Source organism: Terrapene carolina, unplaced genomic scaffold (assembly GCF_002925995.2).
Source record: "Terrapene carolina triunguis isolate 2854851 unplaced genomic scaffold, T_m_triunguis-2.0 Scaffold85, whole genome shotgun sequence".
NCBI lineage: Eukaryota > Metazoa > Chordata > Testudines > Emydidae > Terrapene > Terrapene triunguis.
The window spans coordinates 6,679,493-6,700,200 of NW_020664436.1; the positions used below are offsets into that span (position 1 = coordinate 6,679,493).

At 56.6% G+C, this 20,708-nt stretch overlaps 1 protein-coding gene across 2 annotated transcripts; it reads right to left on the reverse strand.

The window, feature by feature from the left end:
- Window positions 1-1,163: 1,163 nt before the first annotated feature.
- Window positions 1,164-20,498, reverse strand: LOC112102431. 2 transcript variants are annotated; one of them, XM_026649601.2, is made up of 14 exons: window positions 20,282-20,498; window positions 19,155-19,332; window positions 18,487-18,645; window positions 17,331-17,744; window positions 16,711-16,830; window positions 12,632-14,488; window positions 11,376-11,456; window positions 9,495-9,581; window positions 8,153-8,244; window positions 7,517-7,602; window positions 4,743-4,809; window positions 4,092-4,264; window positions 2,803-2,955; window positions 1,164-1,769 (listed from the first exon to the last, which is right to left on the reverse strand). In XM_026649601.2, exons 1-14 carry the CDS (start codon window positions 20,494-20,496, stop codon window positions 1,552-1,554), a joined length of 3,900 nt encoding a protein of 1,299 aa, XP_026505386.1. In that variant the 5' UTR covers window positions 20,497-20,498; the 3' UTR covers window positions 1,164-1,551. The 2 variants fall into 2 exon arrangements, with proteins under 2 accessions (XP_026505386.1, XP_026505387.1); XM_026649602.2 differs by lacking the exon at window positions 16,711-16,830.
- Between the last annotated feature and the right edge of the window lie 210 nt (window positions 20,499-20,708).

Consider the following 20,708-nt stretch of genomic DNA (forward strand, 5'->3'; position numbering starts at 1 on the left):
GTAGAGCCCAGCCCTGCAGTGAGAAAGGGGCTAGCTAATGGCCAGGGTGCTGCAGAGATGTGGGCAAAGAGAAGGATGGCAGCTCTCAAGCTGGCAGGAGCAGCCCCTTACCCTGAACTCGACACACTTGCTTGGTACCCACGGCCTTCCCTGTCATCCTAGAGTATCCCTGCCTTTTAAATCCAATCCTAGCACCTCAAATCCAGCAGGGAAGAGAGGCACCTGTGTGTGTGTGTGGGGGGGGGGCGAGAGACAGCCCTGCTGGTGTGATATGGGCACCTTTCCCCTGGGGCTGAGCACACAGCCCCCTACTCCATCCAGAGCCTGATACCCTCCCACTCTGAATGGCAGCCCAAGAAGCTCACTGGCTCCCCTTGTGCCCATCCTTGGTGCCCTTGTGGTTGGTCAGGAGCAACCAGAGTCAAGTGCAGCCCAGTGCAGTTGCTGCAAAGCATCTGGGGTCTCAGTGGCCAGAGTAACGAACCCACCCCCTACACCAACCATGTGAACTGGGGCATGGCCCTGTGAAAATCCCACCTGAGCAGTGGGTGAAGAACAGGCGCTACTTCTGGACTGAGCTCCCCTGGGAGGGATGTCTGGGTCTGGCCTGACCCACAGCTCCTTCCCCAGGCAGGGCTCCTTGGGGAGGGCGTGGCAGTTGCAGGCAGAGGAAAGCTCACCAGCTTAGCACTCAGTGGTGTGGAATCACCTCCAGGCTGTGTCCCCAGGGAGGGGGGTGAGGTTCCCTGTAGACCCTGCTCTAGTTCGGTCAGCTGGGCAGCTTGTGGCTGGGCTATGATCTCCCATGCACAAGGAACGCTTCAGGCCAAGGCTTCCCGGAGAGAAGGACCAGCTCCCCCTGCAATTTCAGTGTTCCAAGGAGCCCCTCGCCAACCCAGAGCAGCGCAGACTAGCTCCCTTCTCCTTTGAACCCAGCACAGCTCCCCCTAGCAAGCACTGGTTCCTAGAGCACACCTGGGGGATCTGAGGAAGGCCCCCTGGCATGGGACTCGGGAGAATCGCAGCCCAAGGGAGCCTCCTCCTAACGCTGGCCCTGCTAGCAAGGGGAGGAAGAAACAGCAAGATAATTTGGTTTGTTTGGTTTTAATAACAATAATAATCCCTTTTCCCCGCCCTGGACAGCCTGTGCCCCAGGGTGGCTGGGGAACCAGCTGCCCGACACCCCCCCCCCCCACAGGGCTCCATCAGCTCTACTGGCACACAAAGACTGGTCCCTGCAAGCTCAGCGAGAGGGCTCTGATAGATACAGCAATGCACCCCCTTCCTGCTCTGTGTCTGCCAGAGCAGCTTGGCCCCTGGCGGCCGCTCCCATTAGGGGTGGGTGGGTGGGTGAGGGGCAGCCCCCTAGGCTGGTACGGCCCAGCGCAGCAGTGTCTCTCCCCTCAGTATTCCCATCAGCCCTGGGGAGGGAGGGAGCCCTGTGGACAGGTGCTGGGCGGAGAGGTCCTGCTAGAATGGCACACGAGTGGGAGCTAATAGACCAGCAGTCTCAAGCCCCCTTGCAACCTGCATCCCCCCAATCCAGCGGGCTCATTCTTTCTTCCCAAAGAACTTCTTAAAGACGGATTTGTTCTTGTGGCGAGAGGGGGTGCCTTCCCGTGGGCTCCCTGGCCTGGCCACGAAGGAGTGACAGCGAGCCCTGGGCATGGCCACCGCCTGCTCCCCGATGTACAACGTGATGGAGTAGCTGCTCCCAGCCTCCAGGGGCTCCTTGGGCACCGACACCGGCGTGATCTTCTGGTAAGTGGCTGAAAGAGATGAAGCATTAGGCAGGCTGCAGTTTCCCATGGAAACACTACCACCACTGAACTATCAGGGGGCCTGGGATATGGGGCCTTTCCCCGCCAGGCCCCAGCTCCTGTCTGGCCCCTGATCAGAGGGATGGTCTGGCTTGCCGGGCGGGGGGTGTCATAACCCAATTCCCTCACAGGAGGTATGAGAGCTTTGATTAGCAGGGCACCAGCTCCAATGTGGTCCCACATATGGGGGACTGTCTAGATAAGGGGCACTGGGGAATAGGATACAAATACAGGGACTTCCTATCCACTTTATTTTGGGGGCAACCTCCCCAGGTGCCCAGAGCAGAGACCTGTCTCTATTGTAGACATGTCACTGTGAGGAGAAGGGTGTTGGCGCCATCACATGGTGGCATTTGGCAATTAAATTCAGACCTTGAAAAGGAAAGTCTGAACTTTCCAGGGAAAGACACCTTAGGGCTGGGTGGGCAAGTCTGGGGTTCAGCTGAAAGCCTGTCAAGCTGTGCTTAGTCCCACAAACCCAGGCAGAGGCCAACCTGGGAAGCTCAGACTCTTCACAGCTTGAATGGCTCTTCTAAAACCTGCATATAAGTCATACACTCTCCATCCCGATCCTCACCCCCGAGTGGGGTCAACCAAGCACGACTCACAACCCCAACCTTGAGGATGAAGCCCTTGCGGACCAGCTCTGTGATGGGAACACAAAGAGGCCTGGATCTCAGCCCCCTTCCCATCACCTCTGACTAGCGAACCACTTATATGCAGCAGCCTGTCACAGCCAGCCAATCAGGCGCCAGAAGCCTACTAAGGCCGGTCAATCAGGATTCTATACCACCATTCATGCCAGGATCTCCAAGTTCTTTACAAGCACAGCCCCACTGGAAGGGGGGTCAGGGTTACAGAGGGGGAGACTGAGGTGCAGAGTCCTCCCTGGACAAAGGGCCAGAGCCAGGAACAGAGCCCCGACCCATGGGCTCCCGGTCCCCTGCTCCTGCCACTAACCCAGTCTCCCTGTGCTGCATACCTGAGGTGAACGAGTGGGACCTCCTCTTGTGTGTCACCAGCGCCGCCTCCTCCTCCTCCTGGTAACTGTTATCCTGGGATCTTGGAGACCCAGCAGGCAACCACTGGCACTGCCTGTGCCCTGTCGTGTGGCTGATGGCTTTGTGATTATCTCCTAATGCAGAAAGGGGAAACACAAGGAAAGGAGCTTATATATGTCAGACAGACAGAAAAGGGCTTCTAAGCGCAGGTTGCTCTAGCACAAACTCAGGGCGTTACAATGGTGCTGTTGTTACACTGGTGCAGCACGGTAAGATGCAAGGTCACAACAGGATGCCACCGCGCCAGCCCCAAAGAGCCCTGGGACACTTGTACAGTCTGCAGGGGAGGATTAGCCCACCAAACCCAGGATGGTGATGGGAGTAGAAGATGGGACCTTTTGCCTCTGGAAATCGGTACCAATCCAGCCCTGGTCAGCAGTGACCCAGCCTCATTCCATGGCTGGATTGCGCAAGGGGAGCTGGTGGGTTTCAGTCCAGCTACCGGTGGGACAAGCGTCCTCATCACAAAATCCCCAGCTCAACAGACAGGGTGAGGCCTGGCACTTGGTGGAGAGACCTCAGTTAAAACCAGGGTTCTGCAAGGAGGGAGGGAGGTGACTCAGTAGGGGCGCTCTCTCCTCTTGAGTAGCAGTGACCCAGCAGGGAGTGGTGGAGGTGTCTCAACAGAGGGTCAGTACTGAGCCCAATGCTCTGAAGGGGGGCTGTGCTGCAGGGAGGTGTTGTGTGTAACTCAGCAGGGGGCACTCTCTCCTCTGACCTCAGTGCCCCAGCGCAGTGCTAGGAGCAGCAGTATTCCAAGTGGGGTCATCTTCCAGATGAGGTGGCTTGGCCAGGGCATTGCACAGGAGCTGGGATGGGGGTGAGGTGTGGGGAGGTTAACCCAGGTGTCCTGCCCAAACTCCAGCGTGGGCGAGTCCCTGGTGCCTCTCCAGCTGGAGAGAGGATTCTGAGGACATTAGCGTCTCCCACTCAGCTTGGCTCCCTCCCACCACACAATGTCTGGTGTCACTCGTACGTGCTTTGTACCAGCCCTGAGACCGTGCAGGAAGGCCCTGCTGGCGGAAGGACTCAGGACACGATGCTGGAATCTGCAGCTCGGGCGGGGGTTATTATGGAGCCACCTACCCAGGCGTGAGCAGAGTAGTGTGAGGAGCACTGCTCTGCTACAGGGAGCAAGGGAGACTGAGCCAGGCACCTGAGGAGAGGCCCCAACAGGCTGGGGCGCTGGGAAGTCACCACACCCACCCACCTGCTTGTGAGGCTGCTGAATCCAGTGTGTCCTCCCGAGTCCCATAAGGCAGCTGCAGCCTGGCACTTGACCTGGGCAGCAGTGTGATCTCTTGGTTCTTGGCTGTAACAGGCTGATGATGTCCCAGCAGGTGGGAAGAGCTGGAGCTTCCAGGCCCAGAGATCTTGCTGGGTCTGGGTATGAAAGGGAGTGGCAGAGATTCAGATTTACAGAGCCTGTCTCACCTGCAGAGAGGGCCTGCTCACCTCAGGCAATCTGACCCACAAACAATTCAAACTAGCTTGGGCAGGACCCCTACCTGGGGGCTCTGAGTGGGGGAGGCATCTAATGCAGGCCGCAGCCTGCCTCACCTGAAGCTTCTTTAAGGCCCAGGAGGCTGGGTAACACAGCATGCTAATGGGGTTGGGAGGTGATACTAAACCGGGAGGAGCTGCAAACCCCAGTGAAGATGGGGCAATATCCAAAGGGACGTGGAGAGGTTAGAGACATGGGCAGGTAATGGAAAGAGTTTTGGCCTGGGCAGCGCAGCTAATTCATTGGGTCAGCACAGCCCCCTTCAGCTACGCTGCAGGGCCCTGGCATGAGTGGCTCTGAATGCCAAGCGTTAGCCACCACCTGCTCACTGATTGGACAGAGTTTCCCAGCACTCACCCCATAGCAGAGCTGGTCCCTTCAGCAGGCTGCGTGAGTGCCTGGAAATAATCCACTTCAGGGAAACCTGTGGGCAAACAAATATCTATTGATAACGTGGAAAAGAGCCACCAACGAGAGTCCTGAAATCCACAGACAGTAGGGCCTGTCTCACGCCACACTGGGCTGAACCACCTGGGGCCAATGCCAGAGAGGTGCTGAGAGTCGCGGCTGCTCGGCATGGCTTAGGATTTGCCCTTCTGTGCTCAGTGTCAGGTCAACAGCAGAGGTTCCCGTCTAGGGGAATGGGTTACGGAGGCTGCCTTGGGCAGCCGCAGATGGTCTGGCATCTGGGATGGGTGAGGGCAGTGCCTGTCTGCGAGCTGTCACCTTATATTGAAATGTTTCCAGTTAATATGGAGTTATTAAAGATAAGGGTGCAATAAAACCCAACTTAGTTTTTGAGCCTCTAGGTCGGTTACGGAAAATGTATTTAGTAGAGGACCACTTAGAATGCTGAAACTAAATTTTATTCAAAAGCAAAATGCGTCGCTAAGCAAACAGGGATGTGATTACTACTTACAGAGTACCACAATTCTACTTGCAAACGAAGATGAAATAGCGTGTCAGCGAGCGATTGGACCACTGACAACAGAGTGACATCCAACCTGATAATCCTGGAACCTAACGGGACCCTTTGGACGTTAAGTGGAGCTCCTCCCAAATTAACAAATTGACTCCTTTTATAATCTATTATCGTACTACCTAACATTACACTGCCCCTTACCATAATTATATTTCCTCCTCCTCCTTATTGGCTCTTTACATTACACATTATGTAAATGAACATCTGAACCAACATCCTTCCCATTCTATCAATACAGACAGAATTGGGAAAAAAAACATTCACAATTCTCAAAAATACTCATTCAAAACCCTGCTTGAAGCAGTTATAACCAAAACATAACGGCACCATAGCATGGCTCATGTCCTTGATAACTGCAATATTCTTACTGTCTCCAACTTATCTCTAACTTTCTCACACTAGCAACCTCCATTTCCCAGACTCCTCTACACTTTGGCTAACTTTAAGCCAAAGTCTAATTTGTACATAACATAGGGTACACACCCCAAGCACTTTTTCTCACCGAGGGACAGTAATCGGTGTGGGGGGGTCTGACAGATCTGGGTGTGAGGAGCAACCCAGCTGCATGTACAAAGGGCTTCTTGTTTACAAGGGGGAGTAATTCACTCTATGGGGTTATGATTTCAAAAGCACACTAACGTGCATTAACTGATTCACGTAGACCCTGCTGGTGTGCTTTAACACAGTGTTGTTTGAAACAGTACTACATTAAAGCCCTTTGCTGTACACCAGCAGGGTCTACACAGAGCAATTCATGCACAACACTTTGGTGTGCTTTAGAAATCACACCCCCTTACAGCGCATTCCCTCACAAAGCCCTTCCCTGCCTCACATGGGGGCGTTTTGCAGCTATTTTTCTGTCCATGTTCACAACATCAAGGGGCACTAGGATGAAAATGAACTAGGGAAGCGGGTCCTGGCTCAGTGTCTGCAAACTAACCAGCCCAAACCCTTCTCCACAGCTCAGCACCGGAACAATAATGTTTGGCTGTTTACATAGCTCCTCTCCTCCCGAGAAGCCCAGCAAGATGCCCAAATTTCAGACACTCAGCACCATGGAAATGCAGCCACCTCTGGGGTGGAGGGCAGCACCAGGCACACAAACCACTCCACCACAGGGAGAGGCAGCAAAGAGAAAATTTGGCCAGCACATGGGCAAAATCCTGTGTGCCCAGGAATCCTGAGTGTCCCTGCAGAGCAGAAGGGAATGTAGGCTCTAAGGTCTGGTCTGAGAGATGCAGATACAGCAACCTGCATGGGACTCTCACTGCATAGAGAGCAGCACCTCAAGTTGGAGCCTCTGGCTCCAAGGAATCTGGGAAGTTCCCCTCCTGCTCTCACCCTTCAGCTACCCCCCGAGATTTAATCTGGTGAATTTGGGCATTGGGGAGGATCACGCTCTCACTTGGAAACCTCCAGCAACAGGGGGAGGATATGTACTGAATAAACATGTGCTTCAAATCCCCTGGTGCCCTGTGGAACAGAGCAGTATGGGACAGGCCAGGGACTCACGCTGGCCCACGGCAGGGGTTGGCTCCTCTTGCCCTGGGGTCTCAATGATTCTCTCTCACACCTGGCTGGGATTTCATCACAATGCCTGAGCCGCCTGCCTGTGCACAGACCTTGTTTAATGGTCATGCCCATAGGAGCACCTCAACCTCATGGGATCTCACCAGTTTTATGGCAGGGGGACTCAGCTGGCATCAGTGGAGTCACTCCTGATTTACACTGGAGCACGTGAGGTCACAAATCAAGTCTTGCCCTGAAACTTAGGAGAAGGGGATGCCCACACACAGCTCTGCCACTGCCCCTCACCCTGACCTGCAGCCCCCCTGCCTCTATCCCAGCCCTGGCCTCCCCACACACAGCTCTGCCCGTGCCCCTCACCCTGACCTGCAGCCCCCCTGCTATCCCAGCCCTGGGCTCCCCACACACAGCTCTGCCCATGCCCCTCACCCCTGACCTGCAGCCCCCCTGCCTCTATCCCAGCCCTGGGCTCCCCACACACAGCTCTGCCCGTGCCCCTCACCCTGACCTGCAGCCCCCCTGCTATCCCAGCCCTGGGCTCCCCACACAGCTCTGCCCGTGCCCCTCACTGCTCCATCCCTGCATTGCCTCCTGCTCTGCCAGTAGCTGGAGTGTTCCTCACCTGAATTCTGCTGCAGTTTGGAGACCCACTGGTTCATGAGCAGCTGGGATGGAGCTTTCAAGAGGTACTCAGAGCCGTCCCGCAGCCTGGGAGGAAAATAGCAAGTCAGCAAAACGATGACATGAGGTGCAAATTCCTACCCCACCCCTCCCCAACCCCACCAGCCTAGGAGCCAAAGGGATAGAGGATGGAATTACACTAGAACCCCATATTAACTCCCTCTGGGTTACAGGCCCCAGGGCAAAGGAACCATGCCTCAGTGCTTAGGGCCTGGTCCCCAACGCTGAGGGGCTGGCATTTCATCGGAGCTGACTGCTTACCATTATCTGGCTATGCGTGTGGTCAATTAAGGGCATTCATCACAGCACTATAAGGAGGCCCGCAGTAGGCGCTGTACTTATGGGACCGCCCACCCTTCCTGACAGGGCCGGCTCCAAGTTTTTTGCCGCCCCAAGCAAACACAAAACAAAAACAAAAAAAGGGCAGGAATGCCATCCCTTGAAAAGTGCTGCCCCCAAAGGGCTGGAATGCTGCCCCTTGAAAAGGGCTGCCCCAAGCACATGCTTGGAACGCTGGTGCCTAGAGCTGGCCCTGCTTCCTGAAGCTCTGTGGAATTGACGGGTTGGGGTTACTCACTGTAGCCTGAAGCAGTTGGTCTTTTTGGTATACTCTGTTTCCCGGGTGCACTGTGCTCCCGAGAGGTTCAGGGGCAGGGCCACCACGGAGCTCTGCAGCACAAGAGACAGCAAAGACGACAGTGAGGCCTCTGAGGCTTGGAGGGTCTTTTCCCCATGCCTAGCAGGATTCCCTTGTGCCTGTGACTCACAACTAACTGGTGTCCATCCTGCTCCGTGGTCCCCACCACACCTAGGATCTGCCACAAGGGGTAACAGCCAGGACAAAGCTGCTCCTGCCCAGCAGGCCGTGTGTGTGTGGGTGTTCACGAAAGGCAAGGCTGGTGAGCAGCAACGTTGTTCTACGGTCTAGAGACTGTGGGCATCAAGGGGGGTGGAAGTGCCCTGTAGGTGGGTGACACTGTGAGGAGCAGAGAGCTGGAGATGGGGGATACCGGGGTAGCAGGCAGCGCCATGCAGGTGTGAAAGGTGAGTGATTCCCTGTGTGTGCCATTCAGTGGGTCTCTGGCATAATCAGCTAAGGGAATATTGTGTGCTTGTATCCCCTCCCCCTGGATGCAGTGCCAGTGTCACCCAGAGACTGGGAAACTAAGGCCACCTCCCGGCTCACAGCAACCCAGCACCTAGGAGGAGCACCCCAAGCACCAACCCCCAACCACCTAATGGCCTGCAAGAGGCTGGCGGCAGCAGAGGATCATGCAGGCTCCTGGGGTAGCGGGGACACCTGCATGGGTGGGAGTCTTGTCCTGCCCCTTCAAACACAACCGGGCTCCCTCCAGCCAAAGGCCCAGGCACAGGGAGACAGGCTGGACAGCAAGAGCCCACGGTTCTCCTCTCAGCTCCAGCCATCTTCCTAGAGATCCTTGCTCCCCCTGCTCGCCTCGCCAGCCCCACCACCTTAGACCTCAGCCATATGTGCTGTCTGGGAGGTGAGGGGTTCATTCCCCCAGCTGGCCCAGCCCTGCTATCTGCAGCCCCCTGCCACTGATGATGATTTGCTCCTCAAAGCACTTGCACGCATTCATTAATGAAGCTGTACAACCTCTGACAGCTGTTCCAGTGCTGGTCTGCAATCCGAGGAGGAAACTGAGGCATAAATAAGGGACTTGCCCAAGGTCACGCAGTAAATAAGTGGTGAATCCAGGAGTTCTGAGTCCCCCCCTTCTTCAACCACTGCCACTCCCACTGGCATTTTCCTTCCCCCACCTAGAGCCAAGAACAGAACCCAGGAGTCCCGGCCCCCATTCTTCCTGCTCTCACCAGTGGACACTGCTCTATCCTCACTGTCAGTCTCATATCCCCACCCCGCCTCTCCCTGGGAGGGGTCCAGCTGCACACCGTACCTTGAGAGTGTCCTTCCTGTCCTGGTAGAAGCACAGTGTCTGCCTCATCAGCACTGCATGGAACAGGTTCCAGGTGCGACAGGTTGCCTAAGAGATCAGAAGCAGAGGCCAAAGGTGAAGCGGGCGAGGCCTGGCCCAGTCAGCATTGCAGCTCTACTCTTGTCCGGGGAGAGTGCCAGGCTGCTATGCTGCTCCTGCTCTGACGAGTTAGCAGGAACGTGGTGCATCTGGGTGCTTTCTAGTGACAGGGCCATTAAAAAGTAGTGGGGGCTCAAGGGATCTCTGTGGCACTGCCAAATAGGTCAGGAATCTGGAGAGGTACAAATGTGCCAGCTCCCGGGATTCCCCTTCCCCGCCAGCACCCTTCTCCTCCAGCTGCAGCACTGAAACACGCGTGCCAGCTGATGCCCCAGGAGCTCCGAGTGCATACAACTAACACCGCAGACAGTGGGAGCAGCAGGATGGGGCCCCAGGCTGGCTAAGAGACGCAAACCTGGGTTACTTAATTTGGGAAAGACGCCAACACACAAGCAGGACAAATCACAGCTTGTCCTTGTCTGCAGTTAGCGGTTAGCGCTGGCACAGCTATACCGATTGCTCCCCCCTCCAATGGCTGAATCAGGGTTGCTTTCAAGTGCAGACAAGGGGATAGAGACAGCGTAAACAGCAAGTGTGTCTCTAGGGCTGATTTCCTTTGACACAGAGTTTAAGTAAGTCCAGGGCTCATGTTTTGGGGAGTAAAAATCATTTATCATCCTCAAAAAGCCCTCAGGTCCCTGCAAGGCCCAGTGTTCACAGGGCTGAGCCTGCAGGCAGCAGGGAGGAGACTCAGTGCCTGCCAGTCCCTACACAGCCACTCACAACGCTGCAGAAAACAGTCCTGGCCGAGCTCGCTTTGGTGCAGCTCCCCCCGGAGATCCTGCAAACACACGTTTGGGTGCTGTTAACGCAGGAGACCTAGGGCCAGATTCACAGCTGGCGTAAATCAATGTAGAGTTTTGCTGACTTCAATGGAACTGTGCTGATTCACACCAGCTGAGGATCCGGCCCATTGACTTCAATGGAGCTGCACCCATTTACAAGAGCTGCAGATCTGGCCCTCAATGTCCAAGCACTAATTCCTCCCTGTTTGTGGCATGTCACCGGGCGTGTTGCAGATTGACTCCAATGTGATACCATCGCTTGGCAAGGCCTGAGTGGGGTTGTACAATCTTAGAAGCTGCTATAAATGACTGGTGTCCTGAGGAATATCAAGCCGCTAGCTCCATGCCGCGGATGCTGACCAGGGTCGATTTCCAGCGTTTAGGGAATGTTTAATAACAGCTCAGCAACTGCTTAGATCCTATAATCAAAGCCATGCACTGAAGTGTTACAGAACTGCAGTCCTGATTAAGCACTGGCTTCCCCTGCTTAGAAAGAAGGTAAGTACGACTGGCGAGAAGTGCTCTGGACAGCTTGGGAGATCAAATCACCAGCTCCACAGCTTGGAAGCCGCTGGAAAAACGCTCAAGGAGCTGTTTAGATGGGCAGAATTTCCCCTTTGGGGGTTTTATAAATTTTACCTTCAAAACAGGAACCAAGATTTTCAACAGTGGGGACCTTCCGTTAAGTCCCTGAGTGCACAGCCAGGCTGCTTTGCCAGGAGTGCCGTGCACCCCACACCTCGCAGTGAAGACGATGGACGTTGCTGGGTGACAGCACCTTTGAGAACCGGGCCACTGGCTTGCGTGTCTAGGTATGCACTTAGGAGCCTCACAGGCCTCATTTCTGGCAGTGTATCTAACATACTGTGTGTGTGATTAGAGACTGATAAAGTTAAAGAAGGAAATGCAGTCGTGTAGCCCAGGGCCCACAGAGAAGGCCGGGCAGCTCCTACTGTACCTTTCTGCCTCCCGTCTGCAACACGTGTTTCCTTTCCAGAGTCCCTTCCATCATCTGAAACTCCACTTTACTGGGGGGCGTCTGCAAGGAGACAGGCAATGTGCAAAGCAGCCCCAGCACCACTGGGCTGTTGGGAGTGCAGTCCCCAGCAGCCAGCAATCCAGGGGGTCCCACACCCAGCCAGGAGCATAACTTGAAGCCTGCAATGGCAAATGGGTCATTTGGGGTCAAAGTCTCTGTCAGAGGGATTATAATGGGGCCATGTGTGTCCTGATAGGGACGTCTGCTGCCCTTCTGGACCTAGTGGGAAGGCTCAATGCTGCGCAGATTCAGGGGTGACAGTGCAGTGCTGTGCAATGGGACCTTCTTGGGATCCTGTATCCCTGACCCGTTAACTACATGGTTCTTCCCAGCCCCATCGATGGCCTCTGGGACCAGAAGACAGCAGTGAATTGCAGAGCAGGGAACCACAGCACAGAAACCATCTTCCTCACATTGGCCTGGATTTGCAGTAAGCCCTGTGCATACATTTCTGTCCTGATAGGGTTATAAATCCCCCTTGCTGCAGAAATCACCAGGACTAGAACCCAGCCCTTCAGTTCCAAAACACAGTCCTCTTTCACTCAAGCTACAGGAGAACTCCCATAGCTGGCACTCATAGACCTTTCATCCTTCTGGTGCATCGAGTCATTACAGGGCAAGACTGCGCCCTTGCACATGGTGTTAAATATATTAAAAAGTGTTTTAATTTATAAGGGGGGGGGTCGCACTCAGAGGCTTGCTATGTGAAAGGGGTCACCAGTACAAAAGGTTGAGAGCCATTGGCTTAGAGAGCATGGGCTCACATCTCCCTCTAGTGGCCAGTCTCTGCACCTGACTCAGCCTGCTACTGACTTCCAGCTAGCAGAATTACTGCTTCAGCTCCAGTGGCAGGAGGAGGTGATTTTGGTGCTGAAACGCTTGGGTTTGACCCTGCTGATGGCTGTGGGTGAGGTTTGGCTTTGAGCCTTGGCACAGGCTGGAGATGGTGTTCGGACATCCAGCTAAGCCCCACGTGCTGCTCACGAGTGACCCTTTGTGGCCAGTGCAGGAGCAGGTTAGCCAGGGGAACTGTGGCTCGGAGGCCTGGGATAAAGCAGGGAATATCTAGGTATCTGGCCCCATCACTGCAGTGCCTGAGAGCGTGTGAAGGAGACAGTACAGCTTCTGGGAGATCTCCCCCAGTCCCCAAGGAACAGGACACAAAGCCCACTCACCTTGCCAACGTCTCTGTCCTCTTCCTGATGCTTCTGCCGGTTCTGTGGGCAGGTGCCCTCCACTGATCCGATGGATGCAGCCTCCTTTGCCCCATGGGGATCGTCTTGACAGGGGAAGGACGCCCAGAACCCACGTGGGCTGCCCTCACTACCGTGCCCATCACTGGTGCCTCTTTCCCCGTCTGGGCTCTGAAGGAGTTGGGTGGAGGTGGGAAGGGTGAACTTGGCCACCAGCACGTTATTCGCTGATGTTAGGATCAGTCTCCCACTGGAAACCTCTGGGCTCTGTGCCTTGTCTGCCTTGTTCCCCGACGTGGGGTGGGCATCAATGTCCGCACAGGGGCTCTGCTCGTTGCGCCCCTCCACGTTCCTCCAGATGGCCTGCAGCTCCTCCTCCTCTTCTTCAAACAGCTCGTGGTCGGGGTGGCAAACCTCGGCTGAGCCTGGGAGCTTTGCCCCTTTGGACAGCCCTGATCCGGCCGCCCTTCTGTCTGGAGCCAGGCCCTGGCAGTCTAACCCTGCTGACGCCAGGCCACGCGGCTGGGCACCGAGCTGGCACTCAGACACAGACAGCAGGGTCGGTAGGTTTGTACACCGTCCAGAGCGTGCCATCAGGCTTTCCTCCGTGGCCTCCTGGAAGGGGGCAGGCTCTAGACGATGCTCTGGGGGATCTTTCTTTAGCTTGCCATTCACTGCAGGATGCTCTGGTTTGCCTGTGCTGGGGGCTCCTCCGGCACCACTCGTGTGCTTAGTGGGAGAAGGCCTGAGCTCTGCCTTAGTTGCTTCTCCGAGTCTGGGTTTGCAGCCTGCTGGCTTCTCGGCCTTCGCGCTTCTGGACGTGCCCAGCGTGGCCGCCAGCTTGTCCCACTCGCGCCCAATCTGCTCATGCAGCACGCTGATGCGGGAGAGCCGGTTCAGTCTGAAGTCCAGGAAATCATCACTGCCCTGGCTCCTGGGAGTCCATCGCTCCTCCCCACAGGGGATGGCACCCACGCCGTGCGCCTTTGGCCTGCGGTAGCTTGGGTTGAAGCTCACCTCTTCGAACCAGGTGCCTCCCTCGCTTTTAGGAGCCTTCCTGAAAGCATCCCTTGGCCCGCTGGGCCTTTGGCATGTGGCCAGCGGCTGGTTCAGTGTCTCCTTCTGCGGGCTGGCCCCATTCGCCTCCCTCTCTGCCCGACTGGTGTCCCACGGAATCACCCTCCCGTCCTGCCTCGCCTCCTCCCTTCCTGGCATCTCCTTCTGTGCTACTTTAATGGTGTCCTGGACGTTACCAAGGAGACCAAGGTCCTTCGGCAGCTCCAAGCTCAATACAGACCCCAGGGAAAGGTGCCGGCAAGCACTCTTTGCCACCGCCGGTTGGGAACTGCTGGACCCCCGGGCTTGGCTCAGGAATTCAGCTTTGGGGCCACCAGATGCCGCCCTGACAATGCCACATTCTGCCTCAATGGCCCTCCCCAGCGGGTTCTTCACAAGGTCCAACAGCTGCCCGAGCCTGGGGCTTGGAGGCCTCCCTGCCAACTTCTTCCCACTGCTGCACTTGGGAGGCCAAGTGTTGCTGGGATTGTGCTTCTCCTCCAGCAAAGGCTGCAGCCTGCTGGGACCTGCTCCCATGATGCCCTGCGGCGTGAACAGCTGAGCATCCTCTGCCTTTGCCTGACCCTTTCTCTTCAGGCTGCTGAGGAGGGAGCTGGAGCTGATCTTGGGCAGGGTGTGGAAGGCAGCCTCAGGCCCAGGGCTTGGGACCAGGGAAGCATGGGCTATTGTGGGCGCTCGCTTGGTTGGCCGTGGCATGGTCGAGCTCCTGCGGGTGGCATCTCGATCCCCCTCTTTCTCTTTCACATGCAGATAGGTGCTCACCTGGGAAACACAAGGGTGGGGAGAGACGTGAGACCCACCGTCCAACCGCTCCAAGTCACTAGTGCCCAAACCTGCCTGGGTGGGCATGGCCCTGGACCCACTCATGGGCTGGGTCCTTAATGGCATGCACTGGCACATGGCTCCTCCTGCCCAGCTGTCAGTCACACATCACAGTAAGCCTCATTCTCATCACACAGTGGCCAGCGGGGTCAGGCAGCCCAAGACACATTCCAGGATGTCACGGTCACTTGGCTTTATTGCGGGGGACCAGCTCCCACAGTCCTGTTCTAGTGCAAGGCTAACCCAATGCTGCCTTAATGGCGGCTGCACTGGTCAACTCACCAGCTGGGCTGCTCTTAATTGTGCCCCCATCACCCATCATGTGCCTGGAGGGACTACAGATCCCAGCATGCAATGCTTCCAGGGAGCTCAGTGGCTTGGCATGCTGGGAGATGTAGTGTAGTAGGCTGCCCCTTCATATTACAGAGGCTAGCAGTTGTAGGCTGTGGTGCAGTATCCCACACGCCCTCTGGCTGCCCAGTATAGCAGAGGCTGGCTGCATCGTTCAAACAGCACAGATCCCCTCCCTGTACCCTTTGCTGGCTGGAGCCCATCTAGCAAAGGAGACTCAGTCACTGCTGGTGCCCCGATGCTGGGATTTCGCTCCCTCCTGTTTGTGCCAAGTGGGAGGACTCTGAACACTTGGGACTTGCTCTGTCCCTGCGTTCCCCACCACTCAGCAAAGGTGCCTGTTTCTTTCTCTAAGCCAGTGCTGCTCACGCTTATTACACAGGAGGGCCACAGAAACCTACCCACAACCTGGTGTGGGCTAAAATCATTCTACGTATTTTAATAACATTTAAAGTCACCTGTATTGATTTTATATTTTAAGTTCAGCTTGTTTCGTACGTGTTTCTATGTACAGTATCGTCTATTTACACACCCATGTAAACTAAAATGATGTAAACGTGACGACAAAACGCTAATGAATCAGCCATTAATATATTGCGTTCAAATCGGCCATGGGCCTTATGAAACATTCGGGTTGGCTGTGTACAGCCCGCGGGCCGTAAGTTGGGCAGCCCTGCTCTAAGACACCGCCCCCTCTTCCATGCTCACAGAGCTTCCTGGCCTTCCCCACTGGAATGGGCAGATTCTTTAGCAGGTCTGTGCAACCTGAGGCTGGGAGAGGATGCTGGCAAAGACCTCCGTCCTTCTGTGGCAGGGGGAATGGATCAGCACTTCCCTGAATTCAAGGCTGGGTGCTGCCTGCTATCCCCAAGTCTTCTGGCTGGCTCCCTATTCCTCTGTCCTGTCCAAGTGAATGAACTATTCCTGTAGGGACCCTGGTCAGGTCACAGCTCTGCTTCCAAGCTCCAGCCCAGCTCACATAGCACCGAGCCCTAAGCCTGCCTCACACCTAAGAACCTGCCCTAAGCCTGTGACTGTCCAGAGATGCTGCACACAGGCATCTGCTCAGCTTATCTGCGCTGGATTATTGCTGATTTCAAGAGCTCCTGGCAAACCCCCTCAGGATAGAAATACACAAGATAGGGAGCATTAAACAAACACAATTCTGTGTGAAAGCAGCACCGGTAAAAGTGCCTGCCTCACAGCCCTGAAGCCCTCTAGGTATTCCCAGGACAGGCCTGGCTCATGCAACACACCCTCCCTCCACCAGTCTGCCCCAGGACTCCCTGGCACATTCAGGTCTTGGCCTCTCTGCTCAGGCTGGCGACAGGAACCGCCAGCTGGATTGTGGGTTTGGAGAGCTGCCCCCTGGTGACTGGACTGAGACCTTCTGGCTCATTTCACCTCCCAACAGCCAGCAGATGGAAACCACTTACCAACAGGGACCAGATAGCAACTGGTGTCCAAGAGGTGAGAGGCCCAGTAGCCCATTCCCTAGCCTCCGGGGCCAGCTGATGCACTGATCTCATTCTGCGGAGTACTGTGACAGCAGGCAGCCCTCGGGAGGCCGTTTCTCGTGGCTGGGTTATCAGGATGGCATGGTGCCCTCCCTGTTCACCCCCTCCATTGCTACAGCCCTTCTAGCAGGGATATGAGCCTTAGCCTGGCCTCTCGGCCGGGAGCCAGGGCGGACCAGGAGCGGTGTCAGAGAAAGACAAAGAGGGACTCGCGGGGATGGGACGGTGTGTTAGTATAGGGCAAGCTCATGCCATGCAGCCACTGTGCCCGGCATGCAGCCCCTGGGACGTTACCTCTTCCACGGGCCGGCGAGACAGCTTTTTCTTTCGCTTTAAACTACCCAAAGTGTTTCCTAAAAGCCCCTGGCAACGCTTCCAAAAGGTTTTACAGCCTGAGGGTTTAGTGCCAGGGAGCTGAGTGTGGGGAAAGAGAGACACAAAAAGAAAATTGAGGGAGGAGCGCGGGTGGCCTGTTACAGCGAGGAGGAGCAGGGGAGGAGAGGTGCCACGGTGCTAAAGGCCCGCCCCCTGCTTGAAATCCAAGGGAGCTTGTTCTGTATCTGCCCTCCTGAGTGGCAGGGACGCCAGGGCTGGGGCTCCCTAGTCCAGAGAGTCATTCGAGAATCTCCTGAGCTCTCTGCTGCTCAACCACGGCCCCAGGGGTCTGGGTTCACCCGGAAACACCCCCACTCTGCCATGCCCTTCCAAGTGCACCTGGCAGTTTCCAAGCCCTACAAAGCCACAGCCCTGAATTCACCTGCAGTTGGACAAGCTCTGCCCTAGGGCACAGCTCCCCCAGGCAGCTCTATCGAGAAACGCAGTCTCTCCCGTCTCCCCTCGTACCAAGCCCCCTGTGCACAGCACAAGCTAGCAGCCCTGACAAAGCCGTGTGTCCCCAGCGTGGCATCACCTACCCTGTGCAGGGACTCTTCCCCCGGCATCGCTCCAGGCTGCGCCAGCTGCAGTTTCTTCTCTCCCTTCTTGCCAATACTCAGGATCAAGTTGACTGTCCCGCCCAGGCTGCTGGGCCCAGGCTGCGGCACCAGCAGCACTGGGGTCTCTGAGGGATCCAGAACTAGAGTCTCCTTGGGGGTTTCCACCTCCAATGGGGTGGAGTCACCAGGATCTTCCCAACTCTGCTCCAGCCCTTGGAGGGGATCTGGGATAGATGGGGCGGAAGGAGAGGCCACTTCTCTCTCTCGCCTCTGGAGCTGTGTCCCGGGTCCCTGCGGTGGGGTGAGGGAGCACAATGTGGGCTGAGGGCCTTTAGAAGTGATAGGGCCCAGGATGCCATCTGCTTCGGGCACAGCTGCTTGGGCGCATGGGTCCTGGGAAGCAATAGAAGACGATGAAGAGGTGGGGTTGTGGGGATGGCCTGCCCCTTGGCCTGTGCACCTCCTTTCCCTCCCCTGTGCCACCATACCCCCCTGCCCTACACCTGGTTCCTCCTCCCCCCATACCCCCTCTGCTGTGCCCCCTCCTGCACCTCTCTGCACTATGGGTGTGCAGTGGGATTTGGTGGACTCCTCACGCAGGAGCCCTGGGACTCTCATGCTCTGTACATGACAGCACTGGATGCCAAAGGCAGTAAAGATTCACGGATCTCCAAGTGCTTTACATACATTCATTAATTCAGCTTCACAGCCCCCACCCCCACTCAGGGAGGTGGATCAGGAGCATTATCCCTGCGTTGCAGGTGGGGTAACTGAGGCACAGAGCAGGGCGGGGAGTCACTCAAGGCTGTAGAGTGAGTAGCAGTGCCAGGGCTAGAACCCAAGAGCCCTGACTGCTGGTCCTCTGCCTTAACCGCTAGCCCATCCTTCCTCTATCAGGCCTGTGGTGTACGGCTTCCCCGAGATTCTCCAGACGGAAACAGCCACCATGGTTTATGTGAGTCTCCCTGATTTTTGCCCTGGTGGACACACAATGCCTGTGTATCTGCTCCTGCCCCATGCTGGCCTTGTGCAGAGGCCTTTCATTGTGCCGAGAGAGGCCCCTCAGCTGGGCTGAGCAAACAGCGGCCTGACCCATCCCTACTCGCAGACTGTCCCACAGCAGCTACAGACTCACTTGGCAGCTGGGGGACACACTCAGCATAGAGTCCAGGGGATCGTCTTGGCCCTTTTTGCCATCACTCTTGTTCCCAGCATCCCAGTGGTGTTTCTGTGCTCGCCAGCGCACCAGCACCCATCCCAGCATGCTCTGCAGCTCCTCCAGGCGTTCCTTTATCTATGGGGAGAACAAAGAGGCCAAGGGCTCCCGTGAGAACTTCAGCTCCCCTCCTCTGCTCCCCAAACACAACTTCAGCCTGGGATCGGGGACAGAGAAGCCAATGGGGAGCATGGGACGCTGAGAACCCTTCGTCGGGGACTGGTGCTTTCTTCAGGAGCAACTTCATAATGGGCCCTTTGGGGCCAGATCTGGGAAGAAAGCTGAGCCCCAGCAGGTCTGTGCTCAGTATCCATCACGTGGGTAACCACCCCAGCCAGCGGGTTGGTCTGATTGCCCCTTGCGGGGCGGGTGCTTGAGGCTGGCTCCTCCTGAGCACTGAATGGCTTGTTGGTAAGTCTGTCTCACTGGGCTCCCATAAGCTAATGGTTTGGCTGGGCACTGTGCCCATGACTCACCTCTCTGATGACCCAGCAGGTCGCATCTGCCCTGTACCAGGCCGGAGGCTGAGCCCCAAGTGTTTTCAATGGGGAGCTCGTGAAGCGTCCCCCAGTCCACCTCCCGCTTACCGTCTCACTCAGGTAGTGCTCCTCGGACACCAGCGTCTGCCCTGCCGCTGCCAGCTCCTCAAACTCCTTGAACTTGGCCTCAATTTTCCTCTCCAGCTCTTCCCACTGAGTCTCCGGGAGCCCATGAGCACTCACGCTCTCTGAAAAGATCTGAGCCCTTGTGTCCTCTGTCCAGGAGCTGCGGAAACAAGGGGGAAAAGCCATAAGGAGCCACTGGGACGACTGGCGGGAATACAGCTGCCGACCGCTCTCCTCCCCTCTCCCCACCCCTTCCTAGGACGGCACAGGTGAGGAACTCCCTCCAGGCCACAGGCTGAGCCGGATCTTCCACGCCAGGGTTTGATTCTCCACTAGGTCAAACTATCCGGAGAACGTCCCTTCAGCGAATGGCCCCCTGCTCCCTGGATTTGGCGAGCAAGGAAGGCAGGGGAAACAGCTGTGCTCTAACTCAGTTTCCGCAGGGAGTTGCCCCCTGGGCTGAGGCATGAACAGAGCTGCCACCTGGCAGGACGCTACTGCCACTGTTGTGGCACTTGGTGTGTTGTTAAAGCTTCCCAGGGACTCCTGCAGCTTTCCTGTGAATTTCTGCCACCGCCTCCCATTGCTCTTAGTGCGACTGAAACCGCAGGCTGCCCACTGCCATTTCCCTACAGCTGTGCTAGTGGTGCTCCGGCTTCCCAAGTACAGACGGTCACCCACAGTTCTCACCGGGACTACAGCCAGGCTGCCTTCGGGGACAATGGCCACCGTCAGGCTCTGCGGCGAGCCCAGGGAGGCGTGAGGGGGCAGAGAGAGGGAGAATGTGAGGGCTGGAGGCTGAGGGAAAATATGGGAGGAAGGGGAAGGCAAGGGCCAGGAGACGGTGGGGAAGCCTGGGGAGCGACAGGAGAGTGGCAAACATCCTGGGTTTCTGTGGACACCTGACTTTCCCCAGGGAGCTATTTCAGCTCCCCTTGCACCTCCTCAGCCTGCTCCCCACAGAGCAACGCCTGGCCGGACACTTGTGAACCCCAAGCTGAGCACCCGCCCTCAGGCTGCCCTCCCTGGCTCCCAGCTTTCCAGACAGGGCTGGCTGGATCGCAAGGGCAGTTGGAAGGGAGGGTGCCCTCCAGGCTGCAGCCACTTACATCATGGCTAAGTAATCCCTGAAGAACTGCTGCAGCCGACCGGCCCGTTGCACATGGCCCTTGTTCTCCAGCACCAGCTTCTGCAGCTCCTCCCAGGCCTGCAGTGTCCCCTGGATCTCTGGGCCCATGTCATGCATCCGAGCTGGGCAGAGCTTTTCCAGGTGGATGACTGCCTTCTCCAGCTCCTCCACGTCCCCCTCCAGCGCCTCGGACATGTTGAACTAGGGGACACAAGACAAAAGGACACTGGACACTTAAAAGAGACCCTTTCGGCAGGGGGCTCCCGGCTCCCTTCCCCATGGGGGAGTGTGTTTCTGCCCCTCTGCCTGAAGACAGGAGGGGACCGAGGCAACCCTGCCTACTTGGCTTGCCAAGGTGTTTCCTTCCCCTACCACTTGGGGCAAAAGATCAGGGTTGGGGATCAACA

What these genes read in the sequence shown, in the direction of transcription:
- LOC112102431 (XM_026649601.2), bottom strand. Translation starts at nt 20,496, where the DNA reads ATGTCCGAGGCGCTGGAGGGGGACGTGGAGGAGCTGGAGAAGGCAGTC. An exon ending in GGGAAGAGTCCCTGCACAGG is followed by an intron (nt 16,831 to 17,330) that starts GTAGGTGATGCC and finishes CCCCACACTCAG; the next exon opens with CTCCCTGGCACTAAACCCTC. An exon ending in ACAGGAAGGACACTCTCAAG is followed by an intron (nt 8,245 to 9,494) that starts GTACGGTGTGCA and finishes CTTGTGCTGCAG; the next exon opens with AGCTCCGTGGTGGCCCTGCC.